Source organism: Salmo salar, chromosome ssa14, assembly GCF_905237065.1.
Source record: "Salmo salar chromosome ssa14, Ssal_v3.1, whole genome shotgun sequence".
NCBI lineage: Eukaryota > Metazoa > Chordata > Actinopteri > Salmoniformes > Salmonidae > Salmo > Salmo salar.
Window position 1 is genome coordinate 22,776,273 of NC_059455.1, and position 23,225 is coordinate 22,799,497.

The 23,225-nt window shown below is 41.4% G+C and overlaps 1 protein-coding gene across 3 annotated transcripts in view; it reads left to right on the plus strand.

The window, feature by feature from the left end:
• The window catches only part of LOC106569075 (tenascin-R), a 127,403-nt gene that overhangs the window by 92,983 nt on the left and 11,195 nt on the right, over positions 1-23,225 (plus strand). For all 3 annotated transcript variants that reach the window (XM_045694089.1, XM_045694091.1, XM_045694090.1), the window contains 8 exons: positions 1,787-2,053; positions 7,030-7,149; positions 7,793-7,936; positions 12,981-13,100; positions 13,835-13,978; positions 16,811-16,941; positions 20,702-20,834; positions 21,220-21,371. In XM_045694089.1, the coding sequence (XP_045550045.1) occupies positions 1,787-2,053; positions 7,030-7,149; positions 7,793-7,936; positions 12,981-13,100; positions 13,835-13,978; positions 16,811-16,941; positions 20,702-20,834; positions 21,220-21,371 (1,211 nt within the window). The remainder of the gene's footprint in view (positions 1-1,786; positions 2,054-7,029; positions 7,150-7,792; positions 7,937-12,980; positions 13,101-13,834; positions 13,979-16,810; positions 16,942-20,701; positions 20,835-21,219; positions 21,372-23,225) is intronic.

Consider the following 23,225-nt stretch of genomic DNA (forward strand, 5'->3'; position numbering starts at 1 on the left):
ACATCACATTGTACTATTATTAATAGCAGAGCTAGAAGTAGTCTAACCATATAAACAGTATTTACACCAGGAGTTAACAGGTCAGAGGTTAGTTACCCCTTCTAAGGATTATTTTGGTCTCTGGTCAAAAGTAGTGCACTATTCCATTTAGCTATTCCATTTAGGACACAACCTGTACTGTATCTGCACATGTACCAGTTCCAGGAACCTGACAATATATTGTATTATTAGATTAATAAAATATGTAGTCTATGAATAGCTATTTCTTTTCAAATACACTGGTTAAAGGTCAGCTTATTCAGTGAAGCTCCCACATCACTATACCCGAACAGGCAATTATGAGCTGAAGTGTAGAAATGACTGCGGTACTAGAGAATAGGCTTGCTTTGCATGCAATGTGGAACTACTGTTGGAAAGGTGAATACAAATCAAGCTATTAAGTAGTGTCAATCTTGTGATGCAACAATGAATGTAAATAATTCACAGTTAGCTAACGTGCTCATTACATGTGCTTGCTAATCGCATCACCATCCTTCATCCATTCATCTATCCAGCAGAGAAAATATATTATTTATTGCTTTTTTTTCTTCACTCCATTTATCTTTCCTGTCCCTCTTTGCTTCACACTCCTGTACATCTGTCTACATCAGCCAGCAATCTGTCTTGGTCGTCTTCGTCTTTCCATTGCTTCTTGTTTTGACAACACACGCCTTTCAGCGTCTTTTATTGGTGAATCTTTCAAAAACAGCCAAGCCTCGTTGACGGACGTGTTTTCATCCCATCTCTACTGTAAACATTGACATCCTTCTTTCCCTTTGTGTTCATCATCATTCCATTGTCACTGGTCTCCTACTCTGTGTGTCTGTCATCTTCAGCTCTTCACGTCTCACTGAGAGGGAGAGAGGGAGAGAGCCTCCAGAGAGATCTGTCCATTATTGACCAGACATGCCATCCACTGACTGACTGTCACCTGCCATGTCTGCCTCTAAACCAACTGTCAACTGACTGACTGACTCTCCGCTGCCATGTCTGCCTCTTAACCAACTGTCAACTGACTGACTGACTCTCCCCTGCCATGTCTGCCTCTTAACCAACCGTCAACTGACTGACTGACTCTCCGCTGCCATGTCTGCCTCTTAACCAACTGTCAACTGACTGACTGACTGACTCTCCCCTGCCATGTCTGCCTCTAAACCAACCGTCAACTGACTGACTGACTCTCCCCTGCCATGTCTGCCTCTTAACCAACCGTCAACTGACTGACTGACTCTCTCCCTGCCAAGCCTGCCAATGAACCAGAATCCACTGACTGACTGTCACCTGCCATGCCTGCTTCTGAACCAACCGTCAACTGACTGACTCTCCCCTGCCATGTCTGCCTCTGAACCAGCCATCCACTGACTGACTGACTCTCCCATGCAATGCCTGCCTCTGAACCAACCATCCACTGACTGACTGTCACCTGCCATGCCTGCTTCTGAACCAACCGTCAACTGACTGACTCTCCCCTGCCATGTCTGCCTCTGAACCAGCCATCTACTGACTGACTGACTCTCTCCTGCTATGCCTGTCTCTGAACCATCCATCTACTGACTGACTGACTCTCCCCTGCTATGCCTGCCTCTGAACCAGCCATCCACTGACTGACTGACTGTCCTTTGCTTGCCTGCTTCAGAACCCCAGCACCACCAGCCATATTGACAGTAGATGATCAAATCAAATAAATTCAAATTAAATACAGCCCTTTATGACCATGCAGCTGGTGTCTTTGACCTTTGACTTTCAGGCTTCAGCCCTGTCATTGCGCTCTACTTGTCTGACATCACGTGGGACTCGGTGACGGTGGCATGGAGCGCCCCGGCCCCACCCGCAGACCTCTACATCCTCAGCTACAGCTCTGAGGACGGCACTGACACCTCCAAGGTCACCCTGGACGGATCCAAGACCCGGTCCTCTGTGGAGGGTCTCCTGCCCTCCACACAGTACACAGTCAGCCTTATCACCATACAGGGAGAGGTGACGTCTGAAGCTGTCACAGCCACGCTCACCACAGGTAGGCTACTTATTGTATCTCTGCAAGGGAGACTCTCATCTCTCTCACTAACTTCAAGCACCAGCTGTCAGAGCAGCTGACAGATCATTGCACCTGTACATAGCCCATCTGTAAATAGCCCATCCAACTACCTCATCCCCATACTGTATTTATTTATTTATTTTGCTCCTTTGCACCCCAGTATCTCTACTTGCACATTCATCTTCTGCACATCTATCACTCCAGTGTTTAATTGCTATATCGTAATTACCTCGCCACTATGGCCTATTTTATTGCCTTACCTCCCTTATCTTACCTCATTTGCACACACTGTATATATACTTTTTTTTCTACTATATTATTGACTGTATGTTTGTTTATTCCATGTGTAACTCTGTGTTGTTGTATGTGTCGAACTGCTTTGCTTTATCTTGGCCAGGTCGCAGTTGTAAATGAGAACTTGTTCTCAACTAGCCTACCTGATTAAATAAAGGTGAAATAAAATAAAATAAAAAAGGGAAACAGGGTTGTATTCATTAGTCACCAAATGGACGAAAACAGACTGAGACAGGGAGAAACTACCTAAACTTGTCCAATGACAAAAAAGTTTTCATACGGTGTGCCCTATTGCATACAACCCAGAACTATGCTGAAGGTTCACATGGTTCAATATGGGTCATTCAGGGACAACAACAACACTAAACTACTGACTACTGCAAAACTTCTGCAACGTCGTATACATTGATTGACCACACTCACCACAGGGTGCATTGATGTCTGATTTGGGCTGACGGTTTGCTGACACAAGACAGTTGCTAACGAAGGACAACATTTTCCCATGCTTAGACTTTCCTGTACAAACTTCTCGTACTTAGGATATCAATCAATCAATCAAATGTATTTATAAAGCCCTTTTTACATCAGCCGATACACGTCCCGTTGTATATGATGTACGTGCTTGGAGTTTGTTGTGGTTTGTTCTGTTTGTCAGCAAGTATTCTAGCTCCAGAAGAGAACACCATCCAGACACTTTTATGTCTCTTGCTCATTAAGATGATTACACTCCCAGCTGCACTACTGATGAAACACAGAACCACCTTTCATTTCTTTATTAATGCTTCTGTGTGTAATCCTCTCTTAATTACCCCTGCTTGAACGTGGAGGTGTCGGGAATATTCAGCTGTCGCATCAGCAGGCTGTTACTCACAGTCGCAGCTGCCAAGTAAAAGGAAATATGTATTGTCTGAGGAGGATAGGACAACTCTATAAACACTATGGAGCCACCTGCATACTGCCGTCTGATTACTGCTCTTGTTATTGCGTTGCTATTTTCAGCTTGTTGTTATCAAGCCACGTTATTATATGCAAATGAGCCACAGGGTTGGTGGGCATGCTGTGGTGCCTGGCTGTCTTTGAAGGTTGACATATTTCTTTATGTTTTCAAGTGGCACTTCTTATGCTAAGTCTGAATCAAGGGATGACAACATGTACCATATGTTGTAGTGCAACACATAGGATGCATCCAAAATGGTACCCTATTCCCTATTGAGGGCACTACTTTTGACCAAGGCCCATAGAACTCGGTTCAAAAGTAGTGAGCTATATAGGGGATAGGGTGCCATTTGGGACACAGGCATAGGTGAATGCAGGTTAGACTTATACTATAGAAGCAAATCACATTGCTGCATTCTGTCTTCAGTTTGCCCACATTATGTCACATGAATATTTAGTTTAAATTCAGAGCTATTACAGCAGCCTCAATTGCTGATTGGGAAATAAATAACAAAAATAGGCATACCCCGCTGTTTCATACTAGCAAAATTTAAATGAAGCTGAAGCCTAACTTATGAATTGTCCTCAATGTTGGTGAATAATATTCGTTATTGTAATGGAAATGAGAGGGTGGGGGTGTTGGTTTTACAAAAAACAATCTGTGTTCAGTAGAGAGAACCAATCCCTCTAGCCCTCCCTTCCATAATGGATGCCAACCTTATAAGTCGCTTTAATTAAGAGTCTATTGACGCACCCGTTCACAGCTGAGCGTCAATCTAAGTAACATAATCAAAAAATCCCCATCAAAATCTGAGATATCAGGTTTTTGCCTGGGCTGCGTCTCAATCCACCACATCCGCATATGTTGGCCGAGCTACAACGGTGTTTGTCAGACCAAGAGACATCGCGAATATCGGTCTTCTCACTAAAACGTCTGTAGCGTCCAAATGGAAAGGTGGAGACTCTCAGGAACATGATGGTGTTCTCTGTTGTGCTCTACGACCCCCACAAGTGTCATGGGACTCGTCTGAAGGTAACCCGTACAAACAAATGGGGGTAGTATTGTGCCATCAAAAATAAGGGGTTAAATGTGTCCAAAAAAACTAAAAATTTCCTGAGCTTTCTTATATCTCCTAGATATAGGACATACACTTCAAAAACGTATTCCTTATTAGTCTTTTTTTCCATTTATGAATGTGTTATTCAATGTGTTTCTATGGGCCATAGTAGTAAAAGCCAAATTCAATATTTTATCAAATAAATTCACTGTAGCACATTCAGAGATCGATTTATAGCCATTAATCCAAAATAACTCAAATTAAATTACATTTAAAAAAACTTTCTGTTTGTCATAGATGGATGTAATTAATAGAAGTTTCAAGGCGAGGTCCTAATGAGTTCGGGAAGCCAAGCTATAGCTCTGTGGGACGTTCACAGAGATGGGGCAGACGTTTTGATCAAGAGAGACCTTTAGAAAATATGCAAATGTTCTCTCACTAAACATACAACTATGTATTTTACAGTGATAAGGAAGGTGAAATCTTATAGTCATTTTATAATTTGATTATACTATTTAGAAAGCATAAAGGTAATTTCAAGCCTTATTCATAGAGTTTAATTGAATAGAAAATACATCATATAACATGTATCATATTTTCATATTTGTATCATATTTGTACTTCGTACTTGAGCTTCTGTCTTGAAAAGTGACAACACCTCAACAATTTATAACAATGTTTTCCAGAAAGGTAATATTTAAATATTTCTTTGAGTGTGCAACATGACTAGTTGTTGTTTATGGCCCTCTCATGATAAATAATTACTTTTGGTGATTACGTAGATTACATTTTCAATTACATTTAGTTACAATTAACTGGTTAGTACCCCCCATTCCCCAACGACTTAGACTTTTAGAGGTTAACTGTTTGCTCACATTGTCTCTGGTAACCTTTGCTGCCGCAGCAGTAATGGCTCTGGGGACAGAAACAAATCGTGAACTAATCCCTTATGGGTAACAGCACTTGATCACAATGCAAATATCCATCGCTGTTCTCCTGGCTCTGGCCAGCACAGCATGCTATTTACCTACATATTTTATAATGTACCTAATGTGCAGGATAAACACAGTGCTTCTTACACTATGAGAGGAAAATGTGTTCATGTCTAGAAATGCGTTGGTTTTATCAATAAAGAAGTGTCTGTATATACGCTTCATTTAACTTCCACTGCCCTCCAAAAGTTGCTGAATTTCCTCTTCACTTCAGTTTTCTCCTCAATTCAGCCACCTTGGTTGGAGAGAGAGGTAGTGGCAGTGTTCCCTTGAAACCCTTTCCTTTCATATCCGGAAAGCATAGACTTCAAAGTGCTGAAATATATTGAACACATGGAGGTAGCAGCTTCGTAAGAAGGTTAAGTTAAATGTCGAGAGCGTCTTGTATGAGTGTATAGTGTGTGTCTTAATAGCCCTTTCCACTCACAGTCCGTCTTCCCGTATTCAGGTTGAAAATGACGGATTTTATCATTGATAAGCACCTAAATTGGAAAGCAGTGGCTTTACTGTAACATGCTATACAGGATGTCAGAGCTCAGGTTCTTCGCTTCACATCGCTTTATCAGTTTTGTCTGACAGCTGTTATAATCTTGAGCCCAGCATGCGACAAGAAGATGCCCCCATCCCACTAATTGGGCTACTTTTGCACATTTGTTGTTGTCTGAGGAGGGAAATGCTGTAAATTGAGAGGAGTCGATGTGTTCTGAAAGATGAGATGTTGAGCATCATAATAAATACCGCTTTGATGTCATACCACACACACGACTCCAAATATGCACTTAACATTTCCATATGAAAACTATGTTTGATCCACAGTTACAAGGATAACATGCGTTATACCCTGTGTTGTCCTGAACAGAATGAGCCTATGTTTGTCATATTGTGATGAAAATTTGCCGTGGAAAACGCACTTGAATGCACTCATGACTCCATTCTACGCCCACCAAAATTACAATTTGTTTGTTTGAAGTGCCTTTCGGAAGCCTAACACTGTAATATTGTATTTTAAAATGTAGCTAGCCACGTGCCAAAAGAATAAGCTTTGAAATGATGTCCACCTGACTCAGATTGCGATTTAATGGAATGTTTTTGGATTGAGTAAACAACAACAGTAATTGTGTAATGGTAGGGATGCAGGGCTGTGTTCCAAACAAAAAAAATTCAAGTGGGCTTGCTTCAGTTCCTCAATGGCAAAGCTATGAGAGTAAAAAAAACAAAAAACATATAGCTGAAAGCTCTTTACTTTAGTCATAAAAGAGCATTGAAATTACTTAGGAACTGTGTACAGTTTGGAGAGGTGTGTGGCTACTTGAAGGCACCAGTTAGACCTCTCACTCAAGCCCTTGTAATCGTTTTTTTGTATCTTGCACCTTCTCCAAAATTTAAATTATCTTCATATTATGTTACTGAATGTATCCAGAGTATTTTCAGATTTCGTTACTAAGAAATGCTGTGAAAAGTACAGGAAATGTAAAATGCACATACAGTAAAATCAACATTAATGTTTGGATTCAGTCTTGTGTCAGGGGAACTGTTGTGTCTTCACCTTTGGTCTGATAGTTTCACCATAATCTCCAAAGTGTTCTCTCAATTGCTATGGTTTTTAGAGTTATTCAATTTGGCCCAATTTCGACAAGTGTAAGGGGTTAACATGTACTATTATTCTCTGTCGTAGGAATGGACCCACCTAAAGAGATGACTGTGTCATATGTCACTGAAGACTCTGTCATCATATCATGGTTGAGACCTTTTGCCCCCTTTGACAAATACAAGATGTCCTACCAATCAGCAAGAGGTAGGCTAAGACATGTTTTAATGGAAAAGTTACTTAAAGGCCCAGTGCAGCCGTTTTGATCCTAATAACAAATAATTCTGGGTAACAATTAAATAACTTATTGGAATAGTTTTCCATTCAATGGTCAAAAAGAAACAAAAATAGCTTTTTTAGCAACAAAAAAAAACATTTCTCAAGCAAAATGTTTGTCAAGACTGTCTGGGAGTGGTCTGTGTGGGGAGGGGAAGGGCGCCAAAGAGGTGCTTTAAACACAGCGTGGATCAATCCACCAGAGCGGAGGGGCTTAATGGGAGATATATGTAACCTGAAAACGAGCTATTATTGGCAGAAAGGTTTGGAACTTGCTTTGTTATTGGTCTAATGCCCACCAGGCAAGCCAAAACTCCATCCGTGCAAAACCTGCTGATTAGAAGGTCCTGTGTAGATTGTATTTTCAACCAGCAACTATTGGGAAATAAAACTGATCACTTTTTCCACCCCTTTACAGTGTTAGTCTCCTCAGTTGAAAATGTTACATTTGACTGCACTGGGCCTTTAAATAAAATACCCAACTGTTATTCCATGGTCTCGTGGAGGAAAGATAGCATGACAGCAGTAACAGTGCGAAATGAGATTTAAATACTTTTTCTTTCATTATCCTCAGGGCGAGTGGACAGCATCGCGATTGACAACGATGTGACCAACTACACCCTGTCCAGCCTCCACCCGGCAACAGAGTATGAGATCAACCTGAACGCCGTGAGTGGAAGCCAGGAAAGCAAGTCCATCACCACCAGTGTCTTCACAGGTCAGTATGGTCACCATAAGGAGCAAACTTCGATCTCAGCCACAATGCCACTATGCCCCTGTACATTTTTACTGGTCCAAATGTACATTGTATTATTATGGTACATTGTATTATTATTAATATCATTTTTGTATCCACATTCCACTCCACATATTATTCCATATACTACACTAAATGTTTTGGTACCCCTCACCCCTTACTATCTCAGCCACAATGCCACTATAGAAAGTGACTATGTAAAGAGACCGCACAATTTGTCAAATGTTTTTGCTCCAAAAGTCAATGCACACATTGTGTACATATTGTATTTATGGAATCTTTGTCTCCACATCCTGCACAATTCTACAGAACAACTAATGCAATTTTGTTTTGTTCAATAATTTAGCTTGTATACAAAAATAATAGCTAGCGTTGTTATTATATATCTGCGCCTAGGGGTCTGAGATGGGGGGACAAAATGTTCTGGAGTCAGACATTGCCTATTTCAAAGATAAATGGAATGTTCTGTCTTTTCAGTGAATTTTATTCCTAGCGCCAACTCTGTGGAACGCTTACATCGCCAGCTGCACACTGAGAAATTGTGTTCCAACACAGACATACAGACAGTAGAATAATGTCTGGCTACCTGCCTCTCATTGCTGCCGCAGTGAATGTAGTTACTGTTACCCCCTTGACCTTATAATTGGTAGCCTCTCCTCCTATCTGTCTCTGCATTTCCTCTGTCAGTATATCAGTCAGTCAGTCAGATAGACCTCTCAGCATTGATCTATATGAGATGTGAGATATATTTCACTGCTAGTGAACCACCAGAGAGAGGTGTGTAGGCTGCAGCAGCTCCTCTGTGTGTGAAGTGAACTCCACTAACCTGGGCTTAACCAGCTCTCCACTGCATGCATAATCATTCAGCTGATCCTGAAGTGCACCACCGCATACTGATGAGCCAGTTAGAGATTTCTGCTCCAAAATCAGCAGGCTCATACATAACTAGAGAAGAGAGACAGAAGAGAGAGACAGGAGAGAGAGAGAGGCAGAGAGAGAGACAGAGAGAGAGACAGAGAGAGAGATGGATAGAGTGAGAGGTAGAAAGAGCACAAATTCAAGTGTCTCTGCTTGTGCTACTATCCACCTTTAAAGCGGAAGAAAGTGCTCTGCATTTGCCAACTCTTCTTATAATGAAGCAGGGCCCATGGTGCTGCTACTGTAATAGCTCCAGGGGATAGCCTGGAGAAATAAAATGCCAGAGTGGCATCATTAAACCTGTTAGGGACAGACGTTCCGCTAGCGGAACGCCTCACCAATATCCAATGGTATAGAGTGGCACGAATTACAAATACCTCAAAAATGCAAAAACTTCAATTTTTCAAACATATGACTATTTTACACCATTTTAAAGACAAGACGCTCCTTTATCTAACGACATTGTCCGATTTCAAAAAGGCTTTACAACGAAAGCAAAACATTAGATTATGTCAGGAGAGTACCCAGCCAGAAATAATCACACACCCTTTTTTCAAGCTAGCATATATGTCACAAAAACCAAAACCACAGCTAAATGCAGCACTAACCTTTGATGATCTTCATCAGATGACACTCCTAGGACATTATGTTATACAATACATGCATGTTTTGTTCAATCAAATTCATATTTATATCAAAAACCAGCTTTTTACATTAGCATGTTTTGTTCAGAACTAGCATACCCACCGAAAACTTAATTTACTAAATTACTCACGATAAACGTTGACAAAAAACATAACAATTATTTTAAGAATTATAGATACAGGACTCCTTTATGCAATCACGGTGTCCGATTTTAAAATAGCTTTTCGGTGAGAGCACATTTTGCAATATTCTGAGTAGATAGCCCGGCCATCATGGCTAGCTATTTTGACACCCACCAAGTTTGGCACTCACCAAACTCAGATTTACTATAAGAAAAATTGGATTACCTTTGCTGTTCTTCGTCAGAATGCACTCCCAGGACTTCTACTTCAACAACCAATGTTGTTTTGGTTACAAATAATCCATAGTTATATCCAAATAGCTCCGTTTTGTTCGTGCGTTCAAGTCACTATCCGAACGGTGACGCGCGGACGCATGTCGTGACAAAAAATTTCTAAATATTCCATTACCGTACTTCGAAGCATGTCAAATGCTGTTTAAAATCAATTTTTATGCGATTTTTCTCATAAAATAGCGATAATATTCCAACCGGGAGACGTTGTATCCGTTCAAACACTGAAAGTAAAACATGGAGTAGTCACATGCACGTGCGCAACAGTGTCATTGTTCTCAGAAGTACCACTCTCCAAAACCCCTGCTGTTTTTCGCCCAGAGACTGCAGAGCTATCATTCAACGTTCTGGCGCCTTCTGAGAGCCAATGAAAGCCTTAGAAAATGTCACGTTACAGCAGAGATCCTGTATTTTCGATAAAGAGGCTATAGAAGGACAAGAAATGGTCAGACAGGGCACTTCCCTTATAGAATCTTCTCAGGTTTTGGCCTGCCATATGAGTTCTGTTATACTCACAGACACCATTCAAACAGTTTTAGAAACTTTAGGGTGTTTTCTATCCAAATCTACAAATTATATGCATATTCTAGTTTCTGGGCAGGAGTAATAACCAGATTAAATCGGGTACGCTTTTTATCCGGCTGTGAAAATACTGCCCCCTATCCCTAACAGGTTAAATTAATTTAAGGATTGGACCCTTTTTTTCAATTTTAGCCTAAAATGACATGCCCAAATCTAACTGCCTGTAGCTCAGGACCTGAAGCAAGGATATGCATATTCTTGATACCATTTGAAAGGAAACAATTTGAAGTTTGTGTAAATGTGAAATTAATGTAGGCGAATATAACACATTAGATCTAGTAAAAGATAATACAAATATATATATATTTTTTGTTATTCATCATCTTTGAAATGAAAGGCCAATATATGACTTAGGAATCTAGGCGCAATTTAGATTTTGGCCACTAGATGGAAGCAGTGTACGTGCAAAGTTTTAGACTGATCCAATGAACCATTGTATTTCTGTTCAAAATGTTGTATCAAGACTGCTCAAATGTTCCTAATCGGTTTGTTAATACATGTTCAAGTTCATAACTGTGCACCGTCTTCAAACAATAGCATGGTATTATTTCACTGTAATAGCTACTGTAAATTGCACAGTGCAGTTAGATTAACAAACATTAAAGCTTTCTGCCCATATCAGTTATGTCTATGTCCTGGGAAATGTTCTTGTTACTTACAACCTCATGCTAATCACATTAGCCTACGTTAGCTCAACCGTACCGCGGGGGACACACCGATCCTGTAGAGGTTAATTTATTTGTATTGTATTTTTTTTTACACTTGAATAGAATACACATGCTTAGTAAATACATATTTGCTGCTACATAACACCCCAAATACACAAAAAAAAATCTCAATTTTCACTACAAAAAGGTGCTATATGGAACCAAAAGGGTTCTTTGACTGTCCCCATACGAGAACCCTTTGAAGAACCTCTTTGAGTTCCAGGTAGAACACTTTTTGGTTTCATGTAGAACCCTTTCAACAGAGTGTTCTACATGGAAGCCAAAAGAGTTCTACCGGGAAGCAAAAAGGGTTGTCCTGTGGGGACAGCCGCAGGATCCTTTTGGAGAAAAAAAATCTATGAGTGTTCAGTATCACAGTGTAATTAAAAACGAGAAAAAAGCACACAATACTATTTCGTAGTTATAGAGTTTACTTTTCTAATAACTTATTGTCAGAGGAACACTAGAACTCTGCTAACGCAGACGCTATGATGAATCTCAGGCCGTGTTTCACAAAGTGGTGTGAAGGAGCATTATAGGACAAATGGCAGGGCTCATTAAAACAGGGTCATAGCCTGAAGAATATCATTCCACTGTGGTGTGATTCAGCAAGAGCGAGATAAAACATATTATGGAGAGAGGCGCTCGCTCTGACAAATGGGGCGCAGAGGGTTACCTTCTATATGAGAGAGAGATGAGAATTTGATAAAAGTGCCTCGAAATCCAGATTGTCAGATGAGAAGCTCTGCCCCGAACTGGGCTGGCGCCCCACTTGCAGGCCAGAAGCACAAACACAGTCAACTTGTTAAGATCCTTCGCACTAAGGGAAAGTTTTCTGCAGTCGCTGGAGAGTCCTGCCTGCCGGGTAGCGACCGTTGTCAGGCACCGAGGCGCTAGCTGCAATACCAAAGGTAATGAGTGTCCACGATTCACTGTCAACTGTCCAGCTGATGGCTGTGGCCGGGACAGAGACGTACTGTGGCTCAGCAGACTCTGGGTGTATGTTTCTGCATTGTATTGATACTGTAGCTGACCAGCATTCAAACAGGCAGGGCAATGTGTAACACTTTACTTGAAGGGTACCAAGAACTTCATAAAACATTTTTACCCCATAAGCTACAGTACATACTTTAATTTATACAATGCTTATGTAGGCTTCTGCTTATGGATGTGGTATAAATGGGGTATTGAATGTGTGCTGAAGTCCTTGGATACCCTTCAAGTAAGGTTTTGGTCTGGTTGGGGCACATAGTCAGCCATATCATAACTACACAGAGATTGATGATTACATTATTACATGCTTTGACTGATTAAGTAGTTTCGGCTTATTCAATCTAATCTAATTACATTTTATTTCATTTAAAATTGTCAGCTTTCATTGGATTCAATTAAATATTTAAAGTAATGAGTGTAATTAAACCCATTCTATCCACGGTGCGAGATGTGAGGCAGTGTGATTATGATTCCTAGATATGATCTTAGCTGTTACCCAGTAATGAGGGTGTGGTCTAGAACTATTAATGTTTGGATGCAAGCTGTTTTCTTCTGTGTTCTCAAGAATGGTTCTTGCGGTACCATGTGGACTATATACTTCTCTGCAGAAGTATACAGTATAGTCCACATGGTGGTCTGTAATTGGAACATACAGTAAATGGAATTTAGTAAAGTGATGGGGTGGGATCTGTGAACCACTCTGACCCACCTTTTTATATTCATCTCTCTCTTTCTCTCTTTGATACAGCGATGGACATGCCAATGGAACTGACAGCCCTCAACATTACCCCACAAGGAGCTTTATTGCAGTGGAACCCTCCTCTGTCCAGCGTTGACAACTACGTGCTCACCCTCACCTGCAACCAGGGTAGGCAGACTTATTCTCTTCTCACAAACTATGTATCTCCGCCACAGGGCTGGAGCGTGTGGACTCCTGCCAGGTCGACTCTGAGAGAAAGTCTAGCTCTGTGTCCCAAATGGCACCCTATTACACATAGAGCTCTGGTCAAAAGTAGTGCACTATATTTGGAATAGCCTGCCATTTGGGCTGTGGCCTAGGACAGCTACTTGGAAATCAGCTCAGACATCAACCTGTTAGTCGATGCCGCTTTCATCAATATGGCCACAAATGATGGTTCTTCAGCAACCTCTTGCCAATGTGCTCTATTGACTCTTTAGTGTGTTCATTAAGTGTAATTTGTCATTTACTAATCCAGACTCATCTAGGCAATAACATCTTGGCAGAAATGGTTTGTTAACCTGTTACTTTTCATCATCAACACGGAACCTATTTCTAAGGATATAGTAAGCCATTCATTAAACAGGCAATTTATCTAGATTGGTTATACAAAGTTTAGTCGCGCAAGCAAATAAGAAATTGTGAATTTAAGTGAAATTGATTTCAGCAACATGCAATTACACCTGACCAATAATAACAGCCATAGGAACCCCAATCGACCAACGCTGACCATGACTGTGCATATCCTAGGCAACTGTTATAAATTCAAATTGTTTAATGTAATCATAAATGCCAGGTTTGTTTACAATCTCATGTATTCCCCTATTCTAATGTAAGTATTTGTGTTCCTCCTTCTCCTTAAGTGACAGCCGACACCTTCCTGGTGGAGGGTGGGAAACAGGAGCACCAGCTCACTAAGCTCTTGCCTAGCACCACCTACTCTGTAGCCCTCTATGCTACCAAGGGACCCCTGACCAGTGGAACGGTCATCGCCAACTTTGCAACACGTATGTTACGTACTTTAATTGCTTAGCTACTTACTGTTCCACCTACCCATTCAGAACTAGCCCACAAAGACTACTGAGAGCAAGGCAAGCTACTTAAAACTCCTTGAAACGTACTTCGATTCAATTAACGTGTGCCCTCTCACATCTCTTAGTTAAAGTGTGTCTAATTAGCAACAGGAATAATTTCCCCTCTCATTGAGGCCCTTGCAGTGTGATCACTGACTGACCACGTATCTAATGCTGGTATACAGTGTCATATTAGGACAACCTCAGTCTCATACATAAAAATAAAAAAATCTCAGTTGCCAAGACTGAGGCTGTCCTAATATGGACACCGTACTTCTAGCTAACGACCTTCACAAGCCAATCATATCATACCTACTCCACTTTAGGGAAGGGAAAAGAGGAGGGGAGGAAGATGGTGTAGATTAGCAGAGTTGGGGCTCTGGGCCAGGTTGCATAAAACATCTTAAGTGTTTCCCTTAAGGAATAATGTTCCCTTACCTAAGTTAAGGGTGTTGCATAGAGCCCCTCAAATATTTCATTAGGTAAGGGCATAATTTAAGTTTTTACTGTGGTTTGAAGGCATATATGGCAGAAAGAGTATCAGGTTGCCATAGAGAAGACCTGATTCACTGAATGAATCCTCTCATCCAAGAGATTACATTTATTTTGTGATCGCAAAATAGAACTTCCACAATCAAGACAGGAGAAACAAATTGATTCAGAAGATAATGAAACACGTTTTTTTTGTTACTTTTTTCTGAACTTGTTTCTATTACTTTCTAGCACGTCAAGTTAGCAGAGTAGGTAGCTACCTAGACACATTGCTATGCAGCCATGGATTATGCACCTTTCATTGTTTAGCTATCTAGCTTGCTGATGGATGTTTTCTTTTCGAAACCAGGGTAGAGGAAAGCAACATTCACCTCCACAAATGCGTTTTACATTGATATCCATACTGAATGAAGCACTTAAGGGACCTCATGGGCACCCTTAACTTTTTCACTTCATTTAAGGGGGAGATTTGCCTTAAAATGTTTTGTGCAACTGACTTAAAGTTACGAAACTTTAAGGGAAAAGATAAGGGGAAAATGTACTTAAGATGTTTTGTGCAACCGGGCCCTGAACTTTATTTTCAGTGTTTCATGAACAAAACAATTCTGTCAGCAGCAGGGCATTAATATCCCCAAAGGAGCAGCGTGGCCCAGGCTGCACTATAGTAGAACCACATGAACATTTTCAGACCAAGTGGGCTGCTGCCCGTATAGTGTTCACAAACAAATGTCCAGAAAAAAAGAACAACTAGTAGCTTTTGGGGGCTTTTTTGTTCTGCGGTAAAAGTCTCCCTATGAGGAGGGGCAATTCCACTATATTTATTTAATCAACCAGTTCCCTTTGCAAAACTTAATTCATAGACACTGTTTTTTGACAAATTAATTTGTCTAAAAGTGTCACAGGCCATTGGTTTTGCTACTCAAGGGCCAGCCTTGTTCTCTGATGTTGACACGTAATCACTGGACGGGGTAGCCAAGTTCACCAGACTTCAGAGACTTTTCATTTTTAATTTGGGTGTTACTTAATTTTCGATGCGGTTATTCTCCCCTTACGCTTTGTTTTCGCTGACTGTTATGCTCTGATAAAAATGTGCCTGTGTTGATGGCCTCTTATGAACATAAAGTTATTTGCTGACTCAATTTCTAAAATACTTGACCAGCGAGAGAGATTTTATTTAAGGAAGTTTTAGAAATGATAATGTGTCTTCAGAATAAGTACTTTGGTTTAGTATCCACCTGAACCAGTGCATGGGGGTTCACTTATTAATTGTTTCTTGATGGAAACAGGAGGGAGATTTACTGATTTTCTTCACTTGCCATCTGTTTGCATGTTGAGACACCTCTACATTATATGTCCAAAAACTCCATCTCTCAGAATAGTGTTCGCATGGGGTTTAACTAGAGAGAGAGAGAGAGAGAGAGAGAGAGAGAGAGAGAGAGAGAGAGAGAGAGAGAGAGAGAGAGAGAGAGAGAGAGAGAGAGAGAGAGAGAGAGAGAGAGAGAGAGAGAGAGAGAGAGAGAGAGAGAACACAAAAGAGAGAAGTGTAGGCATTGTGATGGCTTGAAAAGATGCTATCAAAATTAAAGGGGATGAAAGGAAAATTAAGATTAACGCCCTCTCAGGCATTGCAGTCATGTTGAGGAGAGAGGACGAGAATGGTAGTCTGTCAGATAAGACCTCGAAGAGGCAGATATGGCAGTGTGGACACCCACATTGTAATTTCTCTAGTGGGTACTACTGCTGTGTGGAGATGTCATTGCATCTCATGTAGAAAGTCCTTCAGTCCTGAGGCCTGAGGCTATCAGTGGTAAAACACTGTTAATTACTGAACTGTCATAGATCTCCCCTGAAAACACCTGAGGACAACAGGAGGAGAGTGAGATAGGAAAAGGAGTGAAACCGGAACAAGAGCAGGCAGCAGGTAGCTTAGTGGTCAAGAGCGTTGGGCCAGTAACCGAAAGGTTGCTGGTACAAATCTCTGCGCCAACTAGGTGAAAAATCTGTCGATGAGCCCTTGAGCACAGGTAGGCTGATTATTTTTGAGCAGTAAAGGATGCTGGGTTAAGGACAATTAGAATGCATTCGCAGCAGGGTGACTCCAACTAAGGTCCGCAAGAGGGGTGTTCATCAAATTAGGAGATAGATCATAATTGGGCAACTTTCTCAATTTAAGTACAGTATTTGGATACTAGAAATGGACATACTGTAGACACTAATGATTAGACTCAATGGAACAGGGATATAGTTATCTGCTATCTGATTGCTCCCCTCTAGCCATGGACGCTCCTTTGAACCTAACGGCCAGCGAGGTGAACCACCGCAGTGCCCTCATCTCCTGGCAACCGCCCATCGCAGACATCGACAACTACATGCTTACATACAAATCAGCCGATGGCAGCAGAAAGGTAGGCAGAATACAGTAGGGCGTATCTAACTTTATCAACAGGAGTTCCCAATCACAGACACACACTGAACTGTACATACTGTAGTATCAAGCCAAAGCGGCTCAAATGGGAAATTAATATGAGCCATACGTGTTACGTGTAGTGTTTTCAAGCTGCCAAAAGACTAGCCTTTACCATATCTGTCTGTGCTCTTGTTTTCTCCATTGTTGTCATTTTCAAGTCAAACATTGGCATGACAATGAGTGACAAGGAATTGGCATTATAGCACAGACTAGCAATCAAGCCACCAAAACACTGCCTTCCCTTACGAAAAAGATTGCAGTCAGAGTGCAGTGTAACTGCAGTTCAACTGCAGTACATTGCAGTTATTCTGCATTTACTGCGTCCAAAATATCACAGTCACATGCAGTTACTGCACTTTTACTGCAGTTTTAAAACTGCAACCTTTTTTTGTAAGGGTAATCTTTTTCTATGAGTTTCCAATCAAGCTCCCACACGATGCTGTATCATTAAGCCAAAGGTCCTCCTAGGAGATATGATTGATAATACATGAGCCATAATATGACTGTTACCGGTAGTGTTTTGAAGCTACCAAAACAGTGTAAATATCTCCCAGACAAATGACCGCTTAGTACAGACCCATTGCACAGCTCTACTCGGCAATAGAGCCGTTTAGATCTTTTAATTTGACTCCTGGAAACGTTTTCATTTTAATTACATTCTTTGATGTAGCTGAGTAATATTAATAAAATAGATTAGGAAGGTTATTCCGTTGCAATATGCCTATTAATGACTCACCAGGAACAATTTCCCCTGATATTCTACAGCAGATATCTCTCTCAACTAATTACATCATTCAGGCAGAGCCCAAGAATGCGTCCCAAATAGCATCCTATTCCCTATATAGTGCACTACATATGACCAGAGACCTATGTGCCCTGGTCAAACAGTGCACTATATCGGGAATAGGATGCTATTTGGGACGAAGAGCCCAACACTGTACTGTTCTCACGGTCTTTATCTTAACTAGCTTTTAATCTTTTTTTTATTATATATATATATATATGCAGTTACTGCACTTTATATATATATATATACAGTCGGAAGTTTACATACACCTTAGCCAAATACATTTTTCACAATTCCTGACATTTAATGCTAGTAACCATTCCCTGTCTTAGGTCAGTTAGGATCACCACTTTATATTAAGAATGTGAAATGTCAGAATAATAGTAGAGAGAATGATTTATTTCAGCTTTTATTTCTTTCATCACATTCCCAGTGGGTCAGAAGTTTACATACACTCAGTTAGTATTTGGTAGCATTGCATTTAAATTGTTTAACTTGGGTCAAACGTTTTGGGTAGCCTTCCACAAGCTTCCCACAATAGGTTGGGTGAATTATGGCCCATTCCTCCTGACAGAGCTGGTGTAACTGAGTCAGGTTTGTAGGCCTCCTTGCTCGCACATGCTTTTTCAGTTCTGCCCACAAATTTTCTATGGGATTGAGGTCAGGGCTTGTGATGGCCACTCCAATACCTTGACATTGTTGTCCTTAAGCCATTTTGCCACAACTTTGGAAGTATGCTTGGGGTCATTGTCCATTTGGAAGACCCATTTGCAACCAAGCTTTAACTTCCTGACTGATGTCTTGAGATGTTGCTTCAATATATTCACATACTTTTCCTGCCTCATGATGCCATCTATTTTGTGAAGTGCACCAGTCCCTCTTGCAGCAAAGCATCCCCACAACATGATGCTGCCACCCCCGTGCTTCACAGTTGGGATGGTGTACAACGGCTTGCAAGCCTCCCCCTTTTTCCTCCAAACATAACGATGGTCATTATGGCCAAACAGTTCTATTTTTGTTTCATCAGACCAGAGGACATTTCTCCAAAAAGTACTATCTTTGTCCCCATATGCAGTTGCAAACCATAGTCTGGCTTTTTTTATGGCGGTTTTGGAGTAGTGGCTTCTTCCTTGCTGGGTTATGTCGATATAGGACTCGTTTTACTGTGGATATAGATACTTTTGTACCTGCTTCCTCCAGCATCTTCACAAGGTCCTTTGCTGTTGTTCTGGGATTGATTTGCACTTTTTGCACCAAAGTAGGTTCATCTCTAGGAGACAGAACGCGTCTCCTTCCTGAGCGGTATGACGGCTGCGTGGTCCCATGGTGTTTATACTTGCGTACTATTGTTTGTACAGATGAACGTGGTACCTTCAGGCGTTTGGAAATTGCTCCCAAGGATGAACCAGACTTGTGGAGGTGATGATTTCATGATGTCAATTAGCCTATCAGAAGCTTCTAAAGCCATGACATCATTTTCTGGAATTTTCCAAGCTGTTTGAAGGCACAGTCAACTTAGTGTATGTAAACTTCTAACCCCCTGGAATTGTGACACAGTGAATTATAAGTGAAATAATCTGTCTGTAAACAATTGTCGGAAAAATTACTTGTGTCATGCACAAAGTAGATATCCTAACCGACTTGCCAAAACTATAGTTTGTTAACAAGAATTTTGTGGAGTGGTTGAAAAACTAGTTTTAATGACTCCAACCTAAGTGAATGTAAACTTCCGACTTCAACTCTATATATCTTTCAACACACATGCATGCACACTCACGAACACGCACTAACACTATATTGACCTTGTGTGTTTTTGGTGCTTGTGTTTGTCCAGTGGGTGTCAGTCATGCACAGAGGATTTGGTTTTATTAACAAGCTCTGTTGTTTTACTCTGCTTAGGTTAATTTCAGTCCCCATAAATTCTTCCCAACCTGTTCTCTCTGCTAATATAATCCTCATATTCACCACAGTAATCTGTGTTAGTTTGATTATGAATCATATGTTGACCTTCCAGATTAGATAAAATATTACTCTTAACAAAAAAACTACAGTGAAACAGTGTCAGGTCCATTGCAATCCTGATTTAGCTGCATAATTCACACAACATGTCTTAAAATGTGTAACTTTCCAAAATGGCTGAATATTTCATTCAGTTCTTCATAGATATTTCATATGGCTCAAAGCCTCATCAGATGCAGCAGTTCAACGCTGCTGTCACGGCCAGCTCCTAGAGAGCTCATCACCGAAATCTATTTTTTATTTCATCTGCCAGAAAAAGAGATCTCTGAGAAAAATGGTATGCCATCCACTCTGCGACAGAAGATAAGCTTGATAAAAGTGGATTTGTCAAAAACAATGAAAGGGAACTGAGCCGTCTTGAGTTTTAGACTGAAATAGCCATTCTTCTTCTTCCTGGCAGCTCCTTATAGCACCAGTGTCTGATAAGGTCATTTTCTTCTCCTTTTTAGTTCTCCCTCTTATCATTTAGAAAAACACAGGGCAGAGTTGTACAAGGGCCAACAACACTGAAAAATGAATTCCACATTTATATGGGCCTGACATAAATGTTTTATGTCTGTAAATGTGCCTGGGTGCTTTTGTTGTTTGTTGGTAGGAGTCAGATAGTATCACCCCTATGGGTTACTGTCTGTTGTACACTTGTTTGGATTGGATCTAGCTAAAGCTATTTGCTGTACCGTATCCACTCACAGGCCCATAAATGATGTTTAAAAACCCTAGGTATATGCTGTGCTTACACTCCTATTCATAACAACAGGGATTATCAGATCAGGGCCTGCATTCACAAAGCGCCTCAGAATAGGAGTGCTGATCTAGGATCAGTTACCGTTCCCTTATCTGTGTGTTCTCCCCTCTGTGGTGTGTGTGTGTGTGTGTGTGTGTGGTGCTACAGGAGCTGATCCTGGATGCAGAAGACACGTGGATCCGTCTGGAGGGTCTGGCAGAGACCACAGAATACACTGTGAGGTTGCAGGCTGCCAGGGGATTAGAGACCAGCGATATCATCTCTACGGCCTTCACAACAGGTAAACACACATGCACGCACACACACAAGCGCACACACATGCTCTCAAGCGCACACACACACACACACACACACACACACACACACACACACACACACACACACACACACACACACACACACACACACACACACACACACACACAAACATGTACCATTCATCCCATTCATCCATTCATCCCCACTCCACACTCTATCCAGATTTCAGGCCCATATTCAATAAGCATCTCAGAGTATGATAGCTGATCTAGAATCAGATCCCCCTGGCCATATAATCTTAATAATTATGATCTAAAAAACAGACCCTATATCAGATGAGGGCCCAGTCCTCGTCATTCTCCATTATGTTGAGTGGATGTCATGTGTTCTGTTCTTCTCCGCTCCAGGAAACCGTCTGTTTGCCACCCCTCAGAACTGTGCCCAGCATCTGCTGAACGGGGAGTCCCTGAGCGGCGTCTACACCATCTACATCAACAGAGACGCCAATCAGGGAGTGCAGGTCTACTGTGATATGACCACAGACGAAGGAGGCTGGATCGTAAGTGTCTCATAGCAAGAGATATATACCTTGCAGACAAAACCCCAACAACACCCAACATTATAGTGCATAGGGTGCCATTTGGGACATGTACTTTGTCAATATGTACAGTTGTGGCCAAAAGGATTGGGAATGACACAAATATTAATTTTCACAAAGTCTGCTGCCTCAGTTTGTATGATGGCAATTTGCATATGCTCCAGAATGTTATGAAGAGTGATCAGATGAATTGCAATTAATTGCAAAGTCCATCTTTGCCATGCAAATGAACTGAATCCCCAAAAAACATTTCCACTGCATTTCAGCCCTGCCACAAAAGGACCAGCTGACATCATGTCAGTGATTGTCTCATTAACACAGGTGTGAGTGTTGACGAGGACAAGGCTGGAGATCACTCTGTCATGCTGATTGAGTTCGAATAACAGACTGGAAGCTTCAAAAGGAGGGTGGTGCTTGGAATCATTGTTCTTCCCCTGTCAATCATGGTTACCTGCAAGGAAACACGTGCTGTCATCATTGCTTTGCACAAAAAGGGCTTCACAGGCAAGGATATTGCTGCCAGTAAGATTGCACCTAAATCAACCATTTATCGGATCATCAAGAACTTCAAGGAGAGTGGTTCAAGCGCCAAAGTCCAGCAAGCGCCAGGACCGTCTCCTAAAGTTGATTCAGCTGCGGGATCGGGTCACCACCAGTACAGAGCTTGCTCAGGAATGGCAGCAGGCAGGTGTGAGTGCATCTGCACGCACAGTGAGGCGAAGACTTTTGGAGGATGGCCTGGTGTCAAGAAGGGCAGCAAAAAAGCCACTTCTCTCCAGGAAAAACATCAGGGACAGACTGATATTCTGCAAAAGGTACAGGGATTGGACTGCTGAGGACTGGGGTGAAGTCATTTTCTCTGATGAATCCCCTTTCCGATTGTTCGGGGCATCCAGAAAAAAGCTTGTCCGGAGAAGACAAGGTGAGCGCTACCATCAGTCCTGTGTCATGCCAACAGTAAAGCATCCTGAGACCATTCATGTGTGGGGTTGCTTTTGCCTAAGAACACATGAATAAAGAACGGTACCAACACATCCTCCGAGAGCAACTTCTCCCAAACATCCAGGAACAGTTTGGTGACGAACAATGCCTTTTCCAGCATGATGGAGCACCGTGCCATAATGCAGAAGTGATAAATAAGTGGCTCGGGGAACATCGATATTTTGGGTCCATGGCCAGGAAACTCCCCAGACCTTAATCCCATTGACAACTTGTGGTCAATCCTCAAGAGACGGGGGGATAATCAAAAACCCACAAATTCTGACAAACTCCAAGCATTGATTATGCAAGAATGGGCTGCCATCAGTCAGGATGTAGCCCGGAAGTTAATTGACAGCATGCCAGGGTGGATTGCAGAGGTCTTGAAAAAGTAAGGTCAACACTGCAAATATTGACTCTTTGCATCAACTTCATGTAATTGTCAATAACAGTCTTTGACACGTATGAAATGATTGTAATTATACACTGCTCAAAAAAATAAAGGGAACACTAAAATAACACATCCTAGATCTGAATGAATGAAATAATCTTATCAAATACTTTTTTCTTTACATAGTTGAATGTGCTGACAACAAAATCACACAAAAATAATTAATGGAAATCCAATTTATCAACCCATGGAGGTCTGGATTTGGAGTCACACTCAAAATTAAAGTGGAAAACCACACTACAGGCTGATCCAACTTTGATGTAATGTCCTTAAAACAAGTCAAAATGAGGCTCAGTAGTGTGTGTGGCCTCCACGTGCCTGTATGACCTCCCTACAACACCTGGGCATGCTCCTGATGAGGTGGCGGATAGTCTCCTGAGGGATCT